Source organism: Crassostrea angulata, chromosome 1, assembly GCF_025612915.1.
Source record: "Crassostrea angulata isolate pt1a10 chromosome 1, ASM2561291v2, whole genome shotgun sequence".
In the NCBI taxonomy this organism is placed as follows: domain Eukaryota; kingdom Metazoa; phylum Mollusca; class Bivalvia; order Ostreida; family Ostreidae; genus Magallana; species Magallana angulata.
The window spans coordinates 5,822,881-5,844,350 of NC_069111.1; the positions used below are offsets into that span (position 1 = coordinate 5,822,881).

A 21,470-nucleotide genomic window follows, 5' to 3' on the forward strand; every position below is an offset into this window, starting at 1 on the left:
TTTGGTGCAATATGTTCCATCATGCATTGTGTGATGTTTTCTTCTGTTTTTCTCATCAGGCATTGTTTGTGCATTATCTTCTGTTATTCATCGTCTGCGCATAATTTCCCATCATGCATTGTTTAATTTCCCATCATGCATTGCGCCAGTGAGCCTGTTCACTTACACTCTCTGTACAGCCAGGGCCCGCCGGGAGGCAACAGGGGATCCCTCACTAATACTTCCCAGTGACAGTCTGTTAGTGCAGGATTAGTGTTATATTAGTCAAACATCATGCCAGATCTAAGATATCATTCAGCAAGTCATCACATTAAAATTACTTCAAACCCAATCATCACTATGATAGATCAGTCCAACCAAGAAAAGTGCAGTTATGAATTCATAAAGAGAGGCTGTCATTATTCTGATATTATTAGTATTGTTTATGCTTGACTTTGGTATATATATTCACACAAGTCTATTCTAGTACATGTACTATATGTGTTCTAATAATAAAAACAATTTTAATATTTATTATATAGTACATAGTAATATAATTGTACTAGCAGTAAAAACATTTACACTATGCATTCTGCACACTTTGGATACACATGATATTAATGAATATGGAACTCCTAGGATTACCTTGGCTGGCCGTTCTGATGATTCAGCTGTACAGCGTCCACTCGTTTACGGGGAGGGTCAGCTAAGCGAGAACACAAACCAGAACTGACAACTAAACAATCACAGTTCACAGAAAAGTTGTCAGCAGAGCAGAGAAACGAACTCACAAATCAACAATTATCACACATAGGGCTTCTTTAATCCAATAACTATTTGTCATGATGTGTGAACACAAATGGAAGTCTTTTAAAAAGCAGCACAGCAGAAAGCCTTACAATTTTTCACAAATAGAAATTAGTGCTTTCAGCATGTCCCCAAATGCACAACTTCACCAACACACAAAATCATACACCACACTCCCCTATACATAAAATTGTTCTTACAAAATGTATTCTCTCAAACCATATAACTATTTCAACTGAATTTTTAGCAAGGATTATACTATTTCAATAAATATTTGTAGTAAACTTGGAAATAAATATCCCTACTTAACCTTAAAAAGATCATTTGATTTCTCAATGCTGAGTAATTACCAGATTCGGAGCGCAGTCTGATTTCGTGGTCGTCCTCAATGCTGGGGTTCCTGAGTTTTCGGTCTAACAACAAGAAGTATACCACTTTCTCTGTGTTGTGTCTGGAAAAGGATTGCACCGAGAAAATTCAATCAACCAATCAATGCTCAGTCATAGGAATGATAAAGTAAAACCCAATTTTGATAATGACAGACTGACAGTTTTATCTCACAATTTATCAGTTATGATCTTTTTGCAACAACTAAAATTTGCAACAAAGCCTAATATGTACATAATTTATAAAAAAATAAAAGAAACATCTAATGAATTTTTCATGCAAGGAAATATCTGCATGTCATAACTAGATTAATTTTTAAAATTAGTGTAGCAGTTCCCTCCCCCTAAGAGGCAGCTTGACCTACTTTGAATTGAGGAGTTCTTGGACCAGTTTGTCCTTGTCCTTAAAGCACTGTAAGGAGTTCATGGTTGATAGCACATCGGGGTCAAGGTCTTCCACTGAGGGTATCACAGATGTCTACAAAATCAAGACAGACTGATGAGCTGGCTGGTATCAATCAGTATCTATAGAAGCTTATAAACAAGAATAGCTGCATCTAGAAGCTCAACTTGGTTATATAGCTATTCTGAAAATCTAAGCAAAACAATTCCATGTACATGTAGTATTTTATAACATTTTATTAATATTTCTAAAGAAAAATGTTGTAATATATGATGGTTTTTTAATTATTGAGAAAAAGGAAATATGTATGTGGTTTGAAAATTTTCAAAATTTCAATTCTTTAGATGACACATAAATAGCAAACATAACATTATAGAAGAAGTACCATTGCTAGCTACATATATTTACATTTTCCATGTCTTTGTCTGTGATAACATTACATATCAATTTTGTAATGTATATTCCAATACATTTCATCAATGACTATTTTGATTTAGATGATCAAATATATGGTCAGGTGTGATCAAATCTATCATAAAGCCCTTCAAGCTTCATTGAATTATTCACCCTTGACCATATTTGATAATTTCATAATATTTAAAAAATGATTCCTCATTCCTTAATTTAATATATTCATGCTATTACTCAGCTTAGAAATAAGAAATAAGAAAAGGGTACAAGTAACATTCACAATCATATTGAGAAATTTAAAGATATTTACAATATAATCATGAACAATTAAGTAAAACAGAATCCAATTATGAAATGACATTTCTTTATTTATATTTATCAAATGGTTTATGGATTGTAAACGGATGTACAGAAATATTAAGAAGATCAAGGACTTTGCTAGTAAAGAAATTTGAAGTGCAAACACGTCCGTAAGTACATGTATATCTAAATTGAAAGAATATTGTACAAATTAATACTGTGGTTTCATCAATATTTGTTGAATATCAATTTTCGTGGATTTCGTTGTTTGGTTGATCCACGAAATTAAATGTTCATTAAAGTGCAATTTTTATTAACATTTTGTATTGATAGGGTCATTGGCCACGAATTTACGTATCCTTGAAACTGTGATTTTCACTTTATCCATGAAAATTGATGCCCTTGAATATTAATGAAACCACAGTATTGCATAAGGATAAAACAAAATGAAATAAAGCACAACAGTATAAAATAAACAAATGAACTAAAGAAGTTAGAAGAATAAATATGACGCAAAAATACACTCCGAGCTATTCTGTACAAGAGGAGAAAGTTTAAGACAGTGAGTGAATTGTATTAAGTCCATGCTACAGGACTTCACATACAATGCTGCTGTTATCTAGCCCTTATTTAGGAATACTTTCCAGTGGGAATTGGGGGTAAGGTCTTCATGGGGTCAGGATGACAGTTTGTAAGAAGTTTTTGTGCCCTGTTAGAGAATTTGAAATTCTAGCTGCAATTAATTATACTCCCACTGAAACCAGACAATGCAATACATTGAACAAGTCAGAGCCTCTCCTAATATAATGAATGTAAAAACCATACCATAGATACAACCTAGTGAATTGTCACTTGCAAAATAAAAAAAATCCTAATGAGCTTCAAATCTCAGAAAAGTACAGGAAATCTTTAGCCCTGAACTGTTCCTATAGGCTACACAAATATGGGCATATTGTGTAGATTGTGCTATGAATTAAAGATTGTTTTGTGTTCTGTGTATTTCATTTCAGTTGTGTAAATAGACTTCTTGGAAACAACAACCTTTGGAGTAGATGAATGAAAATGTAGAGAAGTGGACAGACATCGGCATCCATTCATTAGCTAGGCCAACAATTACATCTCTCTTCAAGCAAACAGGAACATACATTAAACATATTTTATTCTTTCTACCACGACATGTTTGTTCCCTCAATTAAATCAGACAATCAACCTGCAGGCACAAGAGCTATGGGAAAAATTGTCAGTACAACAATTATGTTTTCAACAAGAAATCAATAAAGCAATGTTTTTGTATGGGATATACCAGCAGAAAAACAAATTCTGTTGAAAACAGCATCGATTCTGATGAGGCTATTACCACTTATCTTTTGTCCTAATAGGGCTATAACACCATGCACACTTCTACAGAAACTAAGAGTATGGAAAGAAGCATTTTCTGTATAAAGATGTATATTCAATCTTCAAACAGAACGCTAACATATAAAAAGTGTCTAGCTTTTGCTAAAAATACATGTATACATATTTTGGTACATCAATGCATGCATTTGAAAATTTACATGAATTAGAGTGATCTAATTAAGAACAAAGATCTTTCTACGAAGGACATTCTAAATAGTTTACATTTCGCATCCTTTCTATCAATGAGTATCAATAATTTTCTTTCTGAAATAGCACTTAAACCCAACATTTCCTTTCACACACACACATTTCAGAAGCCAGAGTAGAGCAGCCAACAATGAGAACTACATAGGAAAGGGGAATTGTGGGTGTTTTTACCTCAACCACCTGAGAAACAGGTAATTCTAGCTCTACTAATCCGTGACTATCCCTAGAAAATCATAAGTAGTAAAGTGAAACACAGAAACTAAAACTAAAACAACCCACTTTGGATCTCCTTTGGACAGAACAATGTCTTAGAAGTCATATATTGTCCAAGGTCACATATTGCCCAAAGTCACTCGTTGCTTAGGTCAAGGACGTCTGTCAGAAGGAGACCCAAGTGGGTGACAACATTAGAATATTAAGTTACCTGAACAATTTGCATTACAGGTAATTCCATATCATAATCTTGCTTTGTACCCCTAAAATGTATACTTTGGGTTAAATTCTAGATAGCACCATTTTTAAACTCTTTCATTTTCTAAACAATAATTGACACCATGTGATCTATTAATCTTTAATTACCATTATTTATAACAATTTGAAGAATTACCAATGTTCAAGCGAAGAACAACCAAAATCATAGTTACTTACACCACCACCCAGGAATGCCTGTGGATCTGTTCAAGCTGGAAAACAAGTCATAACATTAAATTAGTGAACCTCTTATTATTTACACTCTTAAAACAAATCAGGCCTACAATTTCTTGTTAGATACATGTAATACATCAGTATGATTGTGCAAAATTTAGGCTCTGGTTTAATTTAGCACAGCTTGCCTCTGAAAATACAAATTACCAATTTACCCGATAAAACTCTTACACATATAAATACAAATTACTTTAATGATGCTTCATCATCAAACAATTACATGCTTTGCTACAGAATGAAGATTATTTCACATTTATGTTAAAATAATAACAGATGATGCAGTGTTACATACTGGAGGCTTATCTCTGTGTTCTCATATAATGTTTTGCTCTTGTGGTGACAATATTTCAAAAGAAATTTAAATTGTTATATACATTGACAAGGATACAATTTTAGCCCACATTATAGATTAGAATTTAAAACAAATTACTCTTAACTAGACAATTTTGTTCAGGCATGAGAATAACTTAACCCAGAAAAAGTTTTAATAATATACTGCACCTCAACACTCAATCTAACGCTATCATAATGCCACAGCTGTAACTTTTACTGTTATTAAATCATTTAAATTTGTAGGGTAAAAATTTTGTATATTGCCAATTTTTACAAATTCTTAAGTACATAACTTTAAAAATTAATAAATAAGGATCAAGTTTTATAATTTGTTCAGTACTGAAATAAATGGATGAAGGATGCCAATAAAATTCATGAAAATTAAGCCACTTGGAATATTTTACAATTCCACGGTATTCAATACAAGTATAACAGTGTACAACTGTCACAGCCTTGACCTCCCATGTAATAGCTTTGACCTTTGGTCAGTGAGCAGGCTTACCGTCAGCCGGAGTTCTGGATTGACCTCAATCATCCCCCTCAGCAGATTCTGGCAGTCAGGGGAAACAAAATGTGGAATGTGAAATACTCCCTTTTTCACTTTTTCCAAAAGCTGCCTGAGATTGTCATCATCAAAAGGAAGAGCTCCCTGCACAGATAAAACGGTAACAATGACCTTTGTTGTCATTCAGAAATCTCTTACAACTTACAAACAAGTGTAACCAACAATGTATACATACTTAATGCATAAAAAAATCAATCACAATTTAATCTTCATTCATTGTACTAATTCACTAAATATTTCACAAAAAGTCACAATAAAGAATTTTTATGGGTTAACATACAGTAAAACTTGTTTATACTATAGTACGAACACGGATATAGCAAATTCTCGGATATAGCAAACTTTTTTTGAGTCCTCGGTAAAATTCTTAACAAATCTTGACAAAATTTTATAGCTATAACGAATTTGGATATAATGAATTTAGGGATATAGCGAACTGATTTTGAGTCCCGTAGAGGTGAATAATAACAAAATATAACACTTTTATAATGAATTTCTTTACAGTTAAAAAAGTTTGCACTACCATTTAGAATAAAACTTTGAATGAATTTATTTTCATAAAAACTTTACAATTCACAATCCCATTATTAAAGGTATCAAAGAAATGTATTTTTATTTCAAGCCCCAATTAACAAAAATTAAAGTACATGTAGTTGGTGAAAGAAAACATGTATCTAGTGAATTTGCTATAGTTATTATTACCAATTCGTTAATTATAGTGATATAATGAATTACAGATATAACAAAGTAAATCCATTGGTCCCTCGGACCTGCTATGACTGAGTTTTACTGTACATGTATTTTGTTTTTTCTCAATCATGCCATACCATAAATGACCGTGGATATAAACTTACCACGAGTAACGCATATAGTATAACTCCACAACTCCAAACATCTGCTTTTCTTCCATCATACTTTTCTCCCTACAACAATACTTAGAGTATAAACATTTATCTACAGATAATTAGTTCTCTCCAGAAAACCAAGTCCAACAGTATTAAAGGGAAAATCTGCAACATATATAAATCAAAGTACTGCAGTACTGAGGGGAGTTGATTTTATCGATTATCATTTATCTAAAATCAACTTATCTTGCATGGCAATTAGTTTCTAGGCTGTATTTGAATTACGCACCTTTTTATTATATGAATTTTCAGACTTTTCCGACAAGAATTTCGAGAAACCCCATATGAATCATGTTGTGTAATATTTAAAGATAGATTTCAAACTATGCATTAGTAATCGAAACAATTAAATCGTATGGATCCAATCACTATTGATATCGAACTCTAGTCTCGTTCAACCAGACGCTCGGCTGTCTCCGTTAATCTCTGACAAGCAAGACAGCCTCTCTGCTTGTCGGAAATTTACAGAGACAGCCGAGCGTCTAGTTGAATGAGACTTTATTACACTCTGGCGTAGAAATACATGAGACTACAAAAATATCTAAATTGTTCATATTATATAAAATCTAACTATTATCAAAGTTTTATAGATAAGCTTCCTTGAAAAACAATGCTTCAGCATATGTTACATCGAATTTTTCTATTATTTTCAAGAACTAAGTCTCGCAGAGGTGATGATTTGTGCTGAGGTCCAAACGATGTTTCACTTTCGGTTTGCCAGAGTAACTGCATAGGAGAGTTGATTAAAATCAACTCCCAAAAACCATCAATGTCTTTATTGAAGTCAATGTAAATTTAATTAGAGTAATGATTTTCATGCATAATCAAAAATGATAAATAAATTTGGAGTTGATGCGTTGAATTAAAGAAGAAAAGTTAACAGAAAGCACAATGCACACAGTTTGATGAAGGTACATGTAAAGAAGAATAAATTAGATTTACAATAAGTGGCAGAAACAATTTAGTTTCAGACTTGACTTTATTGCTATACAATTGAACTTGTCGCTATACAAGGGATAATCTGCATTTAGACCTGCATCATTTGGCAATGATATATTTAATTGAAAGATCAATTTACACACTCAAGGAGATCAAACTTGAGAATAAAGAACTGATCTATCATACTGTGTTATGTTCTGGTGTTGAACCTTTTTCTATTAGTGAATCTGTAGGGCTGCTTCATATATCTCCCCTGACATTCACTTTCCTATCAATAAATACTTCACAATACCAACACTGAGCAATGATTGGTCTACCCAACACTTCAAAGTGCCTCAAGCTTATTTTACAGTGATTGACAAAGAAATGATTTATTTGACCAATGAATTATGTATCATAGTGGGTATGGTTTCCACTGTTCTATTAGCTTATCCTCATGCAGCAAACTCCAAAGATCAGGACACTGTTTATAAATGTTTTGTCAGTACCTGTAAGGCTTTGAAATCCACAAAATAGTATTTTATGTTTTCACTAATAAATATTGACTTTTTCCTTAAATTTAGCCCATGCCTAATCTGCATTTAGTATTTGTCTTTAAAATACAATGTTCAAGACAAAGTCCAATAGAAGCAAATTTGACTTTCAACCCTTTCATTGACCTTAACAGTTTACTGACCTTGACCTCTTACCTTTCATTTATCAGTAACCAATTATGAAGTCTCATCTAGCATATACCAAAAGATATTGCCAAGTCTAATGTTGCCATCAGACAAACAATGTGACTAAATCCCAAACACGTGATGGCAAAAAAAGCATGTCAAATGAGGGCAAGTTGAACATTAGTTGTTTTATTGTTAAACAGCCTTCCTGTTAAATCTTCGCTTTGCATGCAAGAGTCAGGATGTCAACTTATCATATTTACAGAAAATAAATCACATAAAAATAGAAAAGATAAGCACAGTATGTATAATGGGGAAACATTTACATCAGGCCCTCTGTGTCTAAATTTGTAGAGTTCTCTGACTTCCTTTAGCTGTGATGACTTGGCAATAGAGAGTAAAAACCCTGCATCTTAATTACCACTGTCATTTGTAAGCTGCGATCTATTGTCCCTCAATGAATTTCGTCACCCAGCGGAGTAAAGACTTCACTTGTTGCATATTGATCCACCTTCAACAACCCCCCCCCCCCCCCCCCCAGGGATTACTACTCTTATACATTAAAGTTGTCAGTAACTCTCTCCAAGGTACCTTATCATTACAAAACTTAAAGATTTTTTTGTTTTCTGCAACTTAATATCAGTCTTGTGATTTGAAAGTAAGGGAAATTATTAAAGACAAATTCTATCAAAGTTCAGTGTGCACTGAAAAAGCAAAAGCAAGCGCAATTTCAAAGACATTATCTGTCACTTTCAATGCCGTATCATTAATCTTTCAATAAATGGCTTGTAACTGGTGTTAATATCAACAATAATCTTCAATATTAATGCATTCCTATCAAAACCACTAGAACCATGCTTCAAAGCTTTGCACATTCTCTCAAATAAATCAATACGCTTGCTTGTTCAATTTATTCAAATAAAAAAGGTGATCAAAAATACATACTAAAAAAAATATCACAATGGTATAGGACAACAGAGGTACAACATCTAGATATATCCTGTCTTACCCGAATAACCTCTGGACAAGCATAGTGGGGGGACCTACAACAGATATCAATCATGATATCACACAGAAATCAGATATCTGGTTGCTCTTTGCCTGGGGACACTCTTTCTTATAAGAGCTGGTTATTATAGGCTAACTCTTTCTATAGAAGTTAATTCAAAAAAAAACACTTGGCGACTGTGTCAAGGGTTTCAAATTCAAACCCTAGCAGATACAAATCCTCCTAAAGTTAAACTTCTTACTTCTCTTCTAATGTGCTCAGGTAGAAAACAAAAAGAGGGAATGGGAAGTTTACAGTTACAATGTAATTTATTGTGTTTGAATTGAGACTCTATGCAACTATGTGTATACACTTTCATTTTGTACAAGTGTCATTGAGAATTCTATTAACTACACATCTAATCTACCTAAATGAACACTAAAACCATCCATTTCATTGTACAAGAGTTAAAGCTAATAAGATAATATTGTGAATGAAATGATGACCTAAAGTTCGAATATATCCCCTTGTATATATGTGTGTACATGATATCCTTTAATGCCCTACAAGGAATTCCCCTACAAGTTCTGCATCATGCTGCCAGCTGATTCATCCCTTGTTACAGTTCACTCACCCACAACTGGTTTCCAACATGGATCCTTCCACCTGGAGCGACGCCATACCAAAGTCCGCTACACGAATATTGTTCTTATCATCAAGTAGCAGGTTCTCGGGCTTCAAATCTCTGTGACTGAAAAAAGGTTAATGAAATGTCACATTAGCATAAATTCAACATTTAGAAAGCAGGCTGGATGATCAGACATTTCCTATATCCTTGGTAGCTCTGTCATGCAGATTGTTACAGAATTAATGTCTACTAATATCATTGTCTAAATTGATTACCGGTAATTACTGTCATAAATCAAACATTACTCGTAACTTTAACGAACTTAGAGAGTACCAATCTGCTGATTCAAATTAATTCCTTTTCCAGGTTCATTGACATATGAAAGTTATTTCTTATCAAAATTCAATAAGATATATATTATACAATCTACATTCTACAGAAAAAAATCAAAATGTACAATCTTGATTCTACAGAAAAATAAATGCAGTCATCCATAGACAACTCAGTAATGGCTTCATCTGAATGTTACCATATATTGGGAATGAAACCGTATGTTGTGACTGTTACCATATATTGTGACTGTTACCAAAAATTGTAATTGTAACCAAATATCGGTATTGTGACTGTTACCATATATTGTGACTGTTACCATATATTGCAATTGTAACCAAATATTGTTATTGTTACCATATATTGTAACTGTTACCATATACTGTAATTGTAACACTATATTGTAATTGAAACAATATATTGTGACTGTTGCCGTAACATATATTGTAATTGTAACAATATTTTGTGACTTTTACTAAATATTGTGAGTGTTACCATATATTGGTAATGTTATCATACATTGTAATTGTTTCCCTATGTTGTAAATGTTACCATATGTTGTGACTGTGACAGAAGTCCAGGGCGGAGATGATTTGTCGGAAGAACCTGCGTGCCTCCTTGGGGGTGAGGCGACCTTTCTTGACCAGGTAATCAAACAGCTCCCCTCCTGACACATGCTCCAGAACCAGGTACCTGCCCGTAGGAAGAAGATTTTTTTAAGTTTAATATGATACATAAAAAATATCCCATTCACAAGTACCTGACCAAAAGAATAAGACTTCATAAGTTACAACGAATATATACATCAAATATATACTGTATCTAATTAACAAGAGCCTTATCACAAGGAATGAAACTTTAATAAAAGTTAAAATGCAGAAAAATTACCTTGTTACACAGACCAGTTTGTGAATTTCCTCAGTATTTTTAATTAAAAGCATAAGATTCAATATTCAATTGTAAAAATTTCCTTTAAAATGTTGAATATAAAATCAATATTTCCTTCCTAGTAACATGACATTTAAACACAAAATAGCCTACAGAAATGCTTTATGTGGTCATATTGAAGAGTGGATTCAAAAAACTTCATTGACAAAGTGTTTTTTTTGTACTTTGTAAGTTTTGACAAAAAGGAAGAAAGGATATAATGTCACCAACAGTTATATCTGTTCCCTTCAAGATAGGGACAATGCTAAGGACAGAGGACAGTTTGAAAAGTTAGACTAAGCACAATTACGTATGGTTTAAAGATGGTTGATCTCCTGGAATGTTGACTGATATAGTCTTATTAAGTTTAAGCTGCAGGACTGGCCGACACATGAGGTCGTCAGAGTTCAAACCAACCACTGGATGAGTGGATCAATTCAAATTAACATTTTTAAGACAATGCATTGTGTGAAGAAGCTTACACAGAGAAAGTTGGACTGTTGATGTAGATTTGAGTGAAAATATCCAGTAGATGAAAATAATAGAGGATTTCAATACTATTAAAAAAGTATTCAGCAAAAGACTCTTAATAACGGTGATTGGTTAAGGAGAACTGAAATTTAAGATTCAGCACTAAGAAAAGTCTATTACATGTAGAACCTCTTATCAAATGCAGAGGATAATGCAGGACATGCATGACAGGTAGAATCAGGTAAATAATCCTAGCTTGGTCACTGGAGAGCACTGCATTAAAGATGTTGAGATGGGTAGTGAAGACAGTAAGAGGATTATAAACTAGATGTATGCTGTCTTCTTAAATGATATTCTGATTGTTATTTACACTATTTATAAAAAATATCTTATTTATAGACTTTAAAAAAAACAATAAAAAATAACACTACCATGTTTTATATCATATTTTAAATAAAAATTGTCATTCATATAAAATATTACAAATTCTAACAGTAAGACGTCTGAAAAAATAATGATATAATGTAATGACTAGTAAGTGAGAGTAATAATCACAACAATAACAAATACAATGGGCAGCAAACTGACATAATAAAACCTTGAACAAAAATAACTCTTCCATGAACTGTAAATTGTAAGGAATTCACCTTATTTACATCTAATAAATGCAAATTACTTTTAAAAAACATTAACTGACATGAAGATTCATAAAAAGAAAATTCTAAATTAATTATTGACCTTCATGTATTTCATTGATCTCTTCACACTTCCCGTTTCCTTTTAAATCATATAATAAGTTGTCTGAAACCCCTTTGTCATTATCTAAATTTTGAACTGAATTATTCACACTCTGACAATAGAACCAAGATGTGCATTAGGACTTCTTGCACGCCTGAGAGGCATGCACTCATCTGATGACAAAACCCTACAAACTGTTTATCTGACCAAAATAACGCGGCATTACAAATGCATTCAGAATGTAGCAGGCTGTGTGTAGATTTGCCAAGTATTTAAATGTGCCATTACAAGTCCACTAAGCTGCCAGTAATCAATAGCTTATATTTAAATCATGAAATAACTACAAAGATCTACCTACAACTCCAATTGAACTGCACCTCATGTAAACAATTGAGGCAGCATTCTGGAGGCCTGCGATCTGCCCTGTCAGTTTCTACAGAATGGAAGAGGAGGAGGAGGATCGGGTAGGACAGTGGAAGGATGACTCAGGGAGCCAGGCCAGGGAAAGTGACCGCCGCAGATTACCGCAAACCGCGTGGAGTCCAGACGTCAATCCAGTGCTGTCATCAGATGAAGAGGAAATGTGGGATACCAGTAATGACATCATTAGTCAAAGGAATCAATCCACGAATAATGATGGTAGCAGAGAACAAAGGACTGATAGAGAACTATGTAAGGACAGAAATTCAGCCAGTATCTCATTATTTGCCATCTCTAACGAAGATATGGCAACAGACCAAATACCTGAAGAAATTCAAGAGATTCCAGAGGTCAAGATTGTGGAAAAACTGGAGATCATTGAAGAGGAAACAACTGACAGAGAAGAAACTGTTCAAGGTCATTCAGTGGTCAGGGAAGACAACTCCAACAGTCAACTATTAATAATATCTCAGGATCCTAAACCTACTGACCCCACAGAAATTAGTCTTGGTGATCTATCGGCAGTGATTAACGAGGTACAAGTCAACAGCTCAGACAAGAGACCAGAGCCTTCAGTTGCTGAAATTCACTGTTTTAAACATGGAACTGAGCCTATACTTGCTATCAATGCTTTCTGTGAGGAATTCACCTGGTTTCACTGTAACAACTCAAAATTTACTGAAAGAATGAATGACCAAGGGAAAGTGACTAAGCAGATCTACATAGGAGGGTGGACTAGTTCTTTTGTTGTGCTGAACTCTGGGGACATGGTTTACACAGAGTTTGAGGGGTGCACCATGCAAAAGGTCTACAAGACTGGCAAAGTTGAGGAGTTCTGGACTACTAAACCACTCATGCCACTGGGGGTGGGGCTGGCCCTAGACGGGGGTCTACTGGTTTGTCTAGTGGACAAGGACTGCTATGATGTTGGGGACGACAGCATGCGTATGGTTCAACACCTCACCGAGGAAGGTCAGTTAACAGAGAGCTATGAATACGCAGAGGACAAGGAAACACGATTATTCAATTTCCCCTACCGCGTGGCTGAAAATTTTAACACTGATATATGTGTGGTAGACCGCCAATCCAAAGACGTGGTGATAATTAAGGTAGTGTCATTTGATCGTAGACTGAAGTTTATGTATCATGGAAATACAAACACAAAGGACAGGTTTCATCCATCCGGAATAGTGTGTGACTCCTACTGTCGTATAATAATTACTGACTTTAATAACCACTGTATTCATATTCTTAGTGAAGAGGGGGCATTTCTGAAGTTTTTAACCACGGACAATGATGGGCTTAAATACCCATACTGCCTTTCTCTCTATGATGACAGTCGCCTCTGGGTCGGGTGTAAAGACGGTGTTATACGAGTTTACGACTATATCACTTAGTCTGGGATATTTATCAAGTTTCATTGGTTCTAGTTAAAACATGGATTTTAAATCTGAACTGACTTTAATACAGAAATGTTTTTTAAGAAAAATAAATCTGTTTAATCACCATTAGTCCTGCCAGTAATTTGAAACGTTTTGTATGATGTCAAAGGCGAACATTGTTATCAAATATTTCCAAACAAAAGCCCAATCAATAACATCAATGTCTGCTAGGACAAATATTAAATGTACCCTATTATAGGCCTTCAAACGGATTAATCACATTCAAAAGGTATTAGCCCCATTGTTTGCTCAGTCGACCCTCGGTCATTGTAAGAGTGTTTAACTTTGACGAGATCCCGCTCAATCAGCCTTCTACCACAATCTGAGATTATCTCCGCCGTACTTACAAATATTTTTTATTTTCGTACACATCAAACAGCCCAAGAACATGAGGGTGCTCTATTAGCTTCATTATGGCTATTTCTCGTTCAACCTGGAAAAGAAAAAAAGAATTGAATCAATAAAGAGCCAACATTAATTGTGGATGTTTTCACAGTCATGCGAGTGCTGTATCTCCTAAACTGTTGAGTAGTGTACTGCCAGGCCTTTAGCCAGAGTCCTTCTGCTGAATCAATGGCTATGTAAGATTTGAACTGATTCAGATTCTCTTCCCTATACTCCCATAACTACATACTATAACCCCACAGTCAACATAAAACACCAACAGTCAAAGTCTGCAAATACTCCCCGACAAATCTCCATCTGTTTTTAGCTATTGTAATGTCTGCGATGCTAGCCGAAGAAGAAATGCCAGGGTCAATACATTTAATTAACTCAGAGACCAGAAGCTTCTGAAGAACAAAGCTATAATAACCAGGATAAAAAAAAAGCAACTACCATGAAAACGATTGAGTGTAAATTCATGTATTCTCAGAGAATTTGCTGCTAAATTACAATTACATAACTTAATCATATCATGGTAACTAAAATCTAATTACAGGAAATTAGCAAACACTTTATTTTTTCCCTCTCCTTTAAGTGCAATCGATGTGCAACAATGCATTAAGGAAAATATCAACGACCTTGAAGTGTCGCCCACTGACCTTCATCAGCACGGATTCACTCAGCTTCTCTCTGTTGACGATCTTGATGGCCACACGCTTCCCTGTGACGCAGTGAATCCCCATCTTGACCAAACCTGTCAAAATAATTCAAAAATGAAGTCATCTGAATAAGCAATATTGTATCTATTTAACAACATTCTTTTGCAAATCATATTTCTTTTAATTTCTACCCTCCACAAGTACTTGGAAAAGTGTGGGATGGGGTGCATATAGGTAGTTTAGGTAAGTTGGTGTTAAGTTGTGCGGAGTAGTAATTTTTTAAAAAAGATGTCATGCATAAAGATGCATGAAACAAACAAAGGCACCAATTTTTAAGTAGCAAGAATATGTTCTTTATATTATACCAGTATAAAAACTAATTACATGTTTGTTCAGTCAGCTCATCACAGATCTAAATGAAATCTGAATAAATATATGCTTCAAGAAGCCCTCAGAAAAAAAAAAACGTGCCCCCAGAAATAAAATCACAGGCTCCACTATAGGAGATAAAAACAAATTACCGAGGGACAGGGATCAAAATGATCTTACATCATCTGTAACAAATCATACTGTCACAAGGAGCCCAAAAATGTTCAACAGTTCATCTCAGATCAGATGTAATATTTGTTCTCAAAGAAAACCTACATTCATTAAGGAAAAATCACTAAAACAAACATGGTGATAAGATTGGATGCATTTCAATTATCTTCCACTTTCTTGGCAAACGAAGCAATTTCTTTCCTAAGGATTTCATAATATTTTTGTTATCAGCAACTTTCTGATCTTTTTTCCAACTGACCAAAAACTTGACTTAGTAATGCGAGTTCCATATGGCACACACTGCATGCTCCCTCGCAGTGGTCTCCGGCAACCTGCTCCCAGTAAACTCATTGATGTTTTCTGCTTGTTCAGTAACAACCGATATTTAAGGTTCTCTGCACAAGATTTTTCTGGGTCCTACAGGTAGTTTTGATCAGTAGTTAGAATAAACAGTTTACTCAGCTGCTGAAGCACTGAGAATTTTTGATGGAGAGAGTTTTAACAGGTGTAACAAAGCAGTGAGAGGGCACACACATCTAGTCGGTAGATCACATCGTTCCAGGTTAACCGAGATTTCTTGATTACATGCAGAACAAAATTCTTTAACCCATACAACATTCTTTGCACTAGCTAGCCCTAAAACAACTTCATGTACTACTAAACAGGCTATAGACCCTTTTATTAAGATAGACTACTCCTCTGATAAGAAAGACATTATCCTCTCTTAGATAAATATTGTAAACATTATTTTCAGTGTGTACAATATCTAGTAGAAATTAAATTTTAAACAACTTAAAGATTGCATACAATTGATTAAGCATTTTTCTGTATGTATCAACTCATACAAAATTATTAAAATTATTATGTTTATGCTGTACAACTGTTGTCCAACAAAAACACCAATTAAAACACACAGTCAAATTCACATGTAATATGTTTACAGTTGCATTATATCATAAATATGCCTTTATATGCCTTAATTAGTCAGTTTAATATTATTTTGCCCATAAAAAATTATTTATCACAAGAAAACTGACTAATGCATCATCATAATAACCTTGGAATTTGAAATATAAGCCAACACTTTGTGAATGTGGTTATCATACCAGCTGAACTGCCACATATAGTAATTTCAAAAACCAGTCTGGCTACCACATAAGTGGTGATCATACCAATTTGACTGCTACAAAAGTGGTTATGGTATCCAACCAGTCTGGCTGGCTGGCAGTGGTGATCATGCCAGCTGGATACCAAATAAATAGTGGTAAACCCAGTCTTACTGCCACACCAGAGGTGAACAAACCAGTCTAGCTGCTACATGAACAGGATTATACACATGTACCGGTCTAACTGCTACATGAACAGGATTATACACATGTACCCGTTTGGCTGCTTCATGAACAGGATTATACACATGTACCAGTCTAGCTGCTACATGAACAGGATTATACACATGTACCGGTCTAGCTGCTACATGAACAGGATTATACACATGTACCAGTCTAGCTGCTACATGAACAAGATTATACACTTGTACCAGTCTAGCTGCTTCATGAACAGGATTATACACATGTACCGGTCTAGCTGCTACATGAACAGGATTATACACATGTACCAGTCTAGCTGCTACATGAACAGGATTATACACATGTACCCGTCTAGCTGCTACATGAACAGGATTATACACATGTACCGGTCTAGCTGCTACATGAACAGGATTATACACATGTACCCGTCTAGCTGCTACATGAACAGGATTATACACATGTACCCGTTTGGCTGCTACATGAACAGGATTATACACATGTACCAGTCTAGCTGCTACATGAACAGGATTATACACATGTACCAGTTTGGCTGCTTCATGAACAGGATTATACACATGTACCAGTTTGGCTGCTACATGAACAGGATTATACAAATGTACCGGTCTAGCTGCTACATGAACAGGATTATACACATGTACCAGTCTAGCTGCTACATGAACAGGATTATACACATGTACCAGTCTAGCTGCTACATGAACAGGATTATACACATGTACCAGTCTAGCTGCTACATGAACAGGATTATACACATGTACCCGTCTAGCTGCTACATGAACAGGATTATACACATGTACCCGTTTGGCTGCTACATGAACAGGATTATACACATGTACCAGTCTAGCTGCTACATGAACAGGATTATACACATGTACCAGTCTAGCTGCTACATGAACAGGATTATACACATGTACCCGTCTAGCTGCTACATGAACAGGATTATACACATGTACCAGTTTGGCTGCTACATGAACAGGATTATACACATGTACCAGTTTGGCTGCTACATGAACAGGTTTATACACATGTACCGGTCTAGCTGCTTCATGAACAGGATTATACACATGTACCGGTCTAGCTGCTACATGAACAGGATTATACACATGTACCGGTCTAGCTGCTACATGAACAGGATTATACACATGTACCGGTCTTGCTGCTACATGAACAGGATTATACACATGTACCTGTTTGGCTGCTACATGAACAGGATTATACACATGTACCAGTCTAGCTGCTACATGAACAGGATTATACACATGTACCGGTCTAGCTGCTACATAAACAGGATTATACACATGTACCAGTCTAACTGCTACATGAACAGGATTATACTTATGTACCAGTTTGGCTGCTACATGAACAGGATTATACACAAGTACCAGTTTGGCTGCTACATGAACAGGATTATACACATGTACCGGTCTAGCTGCTACATGAACAGGATTATACACATGTACCGGTCTAGCTGCTACATGAACAGGATTATACACATGTACCGGTCTAGCTGCTACATGAACAGGATTATACACATGTACCGGTCTAGCTGCTACATGAACAGGATTATACACATGTACCAGTTTGGCTGCCACAGTAGTGGTGATCATACCACACTGCCACATAAGTAAAGATTTTACATATTTGCACATAAATCATGATCATACTAGTCTGATTGCAACATATGGGGTGATCTTTTCAGTTTGTTACCAATGGTTGGTTTTTTGTTGTGATAATACAAGTCTGGTTGCAACTAATGTGAGCATATCATTGCATCAGGTAAACAAATCTTTATTCGTCTGCCCTGTACATTTTTGCTAGTAAAATTAAGTTTCATTTTTTTTCTCGCACATCTTGTTAATAAATTTGATGTGACAAACCAGGGGAAACTACCAAAAAGGTAATAACCTGAATCAAGGTTATTATGTTTTATGAGCATATGGCAAGACATCAAGAAGATCAGTCACCATTACTCAGTTTGTAAATATATTGGCTTATATCAAAGATGTAATAGATTTCACAGATCTTAGGACCCTGAGTCATACCTTACAGATACCATCTCAAATTAGAAAGCAACTTAAAGCACAGAAAACCATGAAATCATTAGGTGTAAAAGTTTATCATTATAATTCAAACTAGAAAAATAATCTTGCATGATTTCAAAACTGTATACCAGCACATGCAGTTACAATTAATTGCAAGGTGAGACTGTTTTGGAACATTCATAGTTAAAGCAAAGTAAATATATATGATACACAATTTGGTTTGCTCCTTCTTGTTCTAATCCCATAAATTCATTTTTATGATGGCTTGTTAATAAACTTAAAATACCACTGCAGTCATGCATACAGAACCCCAACAGCTTGAGTTTCAGGTGTAGATTCCAACAAATTCCTTAACACCTGCACTAACTAGCAAACTGGATTTTGATTTCCAGCAAGAAAGAGCTAGCACTACATTTTTTTTAACATTTTGAATAAGGAGGGTGTCCAATCTTGTCTTTTACAGATAAATGTATAGTAACACATGCTAATTATTACAAAATGTGGTAAACAAATTCAAGAAGTTTCAGTGATTAACAAAAAATTTCTTTGACCCCCTTGATTTGTTTTTTTTCCCCTGGACATATTTACTGTAAAACATCTATGGGACCAAGTTCAAAGCAATTCTGTGCCAATATTGAATTACTGTGAGAGAATCAATATGACTAATATGCAGTTTTTATGTTTTTGCCGAGAGGATGAATGCATAATTCCCAGTTACCCCCATAAAGAGATGAAAACTTGGCCAATAAGCTGGGACAGTTCTAGGTTATATAACCTGATATTTACTTTTCATCTAATTGAGGAAATGAATGACAGACCAATATTGCGTTAAAATAATCTCATGGTAGCAGAAGAGAGTACTGATCAATAGCTCTTTTCTACATTTCTTGCATTGACTATGTTCTCTCTATCTACATACTGAGCTACGATTGACTCTGTTGGTAATTTTTTATAGCTGTGGCCCATGGGACAGCTAGGTTCTTGGTAAGTCATTCAATTGTGTCACTGAACCTCCACCAAGGACCTCTGGTCCGAATTCCAAAGTGAATAGGGAGAAATGAGGAAGTCTATAGGGGTTTACATAAAACCTGCTAGGGGAAGAAAAAAAGGAGGTCCATGATTGCGCATTGAAGGGTTTGAATTATTGGAGCAAAAATTTGGTATCCTGGAGTGATATTGATGAGAGAAAAATCAATAAACAAATGGTAACCAAACTGATCAATATATTTTCATAATGAGAAAATTGGTCACAAAGATTACTCTAGATCAGAGAGTGGGCACTTCTGTTATTATACAAAATGACAACTAGGCCGTCCCGATTCTGAGGTAATATGATTTGTCATTCCCACCATCCTTTTACTCGATCAATAGGTCAGCACAAGAGTGTTGAACATATTTTACTGACTAATAATGCCAAAAGGATTGGACACAAGTTCCAAAAACTTAGTGAGTCCTCTCCTTGTTGTACATAATATATTACAATGCCATACAATGCAATAAGTGTCGTACCCTGTGGAGCATGTGCATACTTCTGCAAATATATTGAAATTTTAAAAAAGAGAACTTTGACAGAATTTTACATGTTGGATCGAAAGTAGAAAAGATTACAGAATTTTTATTGCTTAAGACTAAATCCTCCATAGAAAAAGGGTTCTCTATGGCTGAGATAAGTACTCCCTAAATACTCCTGTAATACTCCTCTTGTGGAGGCAGTGATGATACAATTACAGAGCTCCGATCCATTCTCATCAGTGGACTTCTTGCTTCTTCACCACTTAATGAAATAAACCATTGATTTTGCCTATGTTATGAAGCTGTAGTGGACTCTAAGACAAACCTCAAAATCTCCATTCAAACTTGAAGTACACTGAGCCCAGCAATAAAATATTGATACACAGTATCTGGTCGACAGAAAACAGAAATGTCCTGTCATTAGTAACCCAGCCACCACTGGGACCAGAGATCTATGTTTATGACTCCCTGAACAGGGTGCTCCCCATTATCAGTAGTTGGAGGACTAGGGTGCAAACATAACTTGAGGCCCATGGCCAGTAACAATCACCTGAATGTAATTCAATTCATTCTACACCTACCGTATGCTTTTATGTGTTTAAAAAAATATTTTGTTAGAGTGATTTTAGATATTATCATGGTTGTTGTTTCCTTTAAGGATCCTCTACACATCGTGACTTTTACTTTTTATGACAGAACGTCACAACATGGCAATTTTAATGCATTGTGAAACAGTTTATGTCGCCTAAATTTTGTGTCTATCTCTGTGGTGCAATGGGTGTAGCTTCAGTCTACCAACCCACAAGTCCCGGGTTCGAATACTGTCGGGACTTTTATTTTCATGAAGAGTGGTAAAATTAAAAAAGTTTTTTCCCCAAAATTGAAATTTTTTTTGCTCATTTTCAAGTCGAACACATGCTAAAAATCCATGTCTTTAAGTATTTTGGAAGAATGGGCTTGTATTCAGACTTTTCCAAGGTGTGTAGAGGACCCTTAAAACCATACAAAAAAGTGAATCATAAAATTATACAAAGCTAGGTCATATTGTCTATTAACGTCATCTTTTT

At 35.0% G+C, this 21,470-nt stretch overlaps 2 protein-coding genes across 8 annotated transcripts in view; one reads left to right on the forward strand and one right to left on the reverse strand.

Annotated features, from left to right (window-relative positions):
- LOC128162330 (serine/threonine-protein kinase BRSK2-like) overlaps positions 1–21,470 on the reverse strand; it is a 31,379-nt gene that overhangs the window by 4,409 nt on the left and 5,500 nt on the right. For 2 of the 7 annotated variants that reach the window (XM_052825478.1, XM_052825503.1), the window contains exons 2-14: positions 14,985–15,079; positions 14,289–14,374; positions 10,496–10,636; positions 9,620–9,736; positions 9,007–9,040; positions 6,349–6,417; positions 5,432–5,578; positions 4,540–4,574; positions 4,316–4,367; positions 1,538–1,650; positions 1,137–1,237; positions 625–715; positions 167–235 (exon numbers count right to left, since the gene is read on the reverse strand). In XM_052825478.1, the coding sequence (XP_052681438.1) occupies positions 167–235; positions 625–715; positions 1,137–1,237; positions 1,538–1,650; positions 4,316–4,367; positions 4,540–4,574; positions 5,432–5,578; positions 6,349–6,417; positions 9,007–9,040; positions 9,620–9,736; positions 10,496–10,636; positions 14,289–14,374; positions 14,985–15,079 (1,150 nt within the window). Of the gene's footprint in view, positions 1–166; positions 236–624; positions 716–1,136; positions 1,238–1,537; positions 1,651–4,062; positions 4,115–4,315; positions 4,368–4,539; positions 4,575–5,431; positions 5,579–6,348; positions 6,418–9,006; positions 9,041–9,619; positions 9,737–10,495; positions 10,637–14,288; positions 14,375–14,984; positions 15,080–21,470 lie in introns of all 7 variants that reach the window. The other 5 variants (XM_052825514.1, XM_052825493.1, XM_052825484.1 and 2 more) reach the window with 4 other exon arrangements.
- Positions 12,325–14,007, forward strand: LOC128162378 (uncharacterized). The gene has a single exon (XM_052825554.1). The coding sequence runs from the start codon at positions 12,520–12,522 to the stop codon at positions 13,894–13,896; it is 1,377 nt and encodes a 458-aa protein (XP_052681514.1). The 5' UTR covers positions 12,325–12,519; the 3' UTR covers positions 13,897–14,007.

What these genes read in the sequence shown, in the direction of transcription:
- LOC128162378 (XM_052825554.1), top strand. Translation starts at nt 12,520, where the DNA reads ATGGAAGAGGAGGAGGAGGATCGGGTAGGACAGTGGAAGGATGACTCA.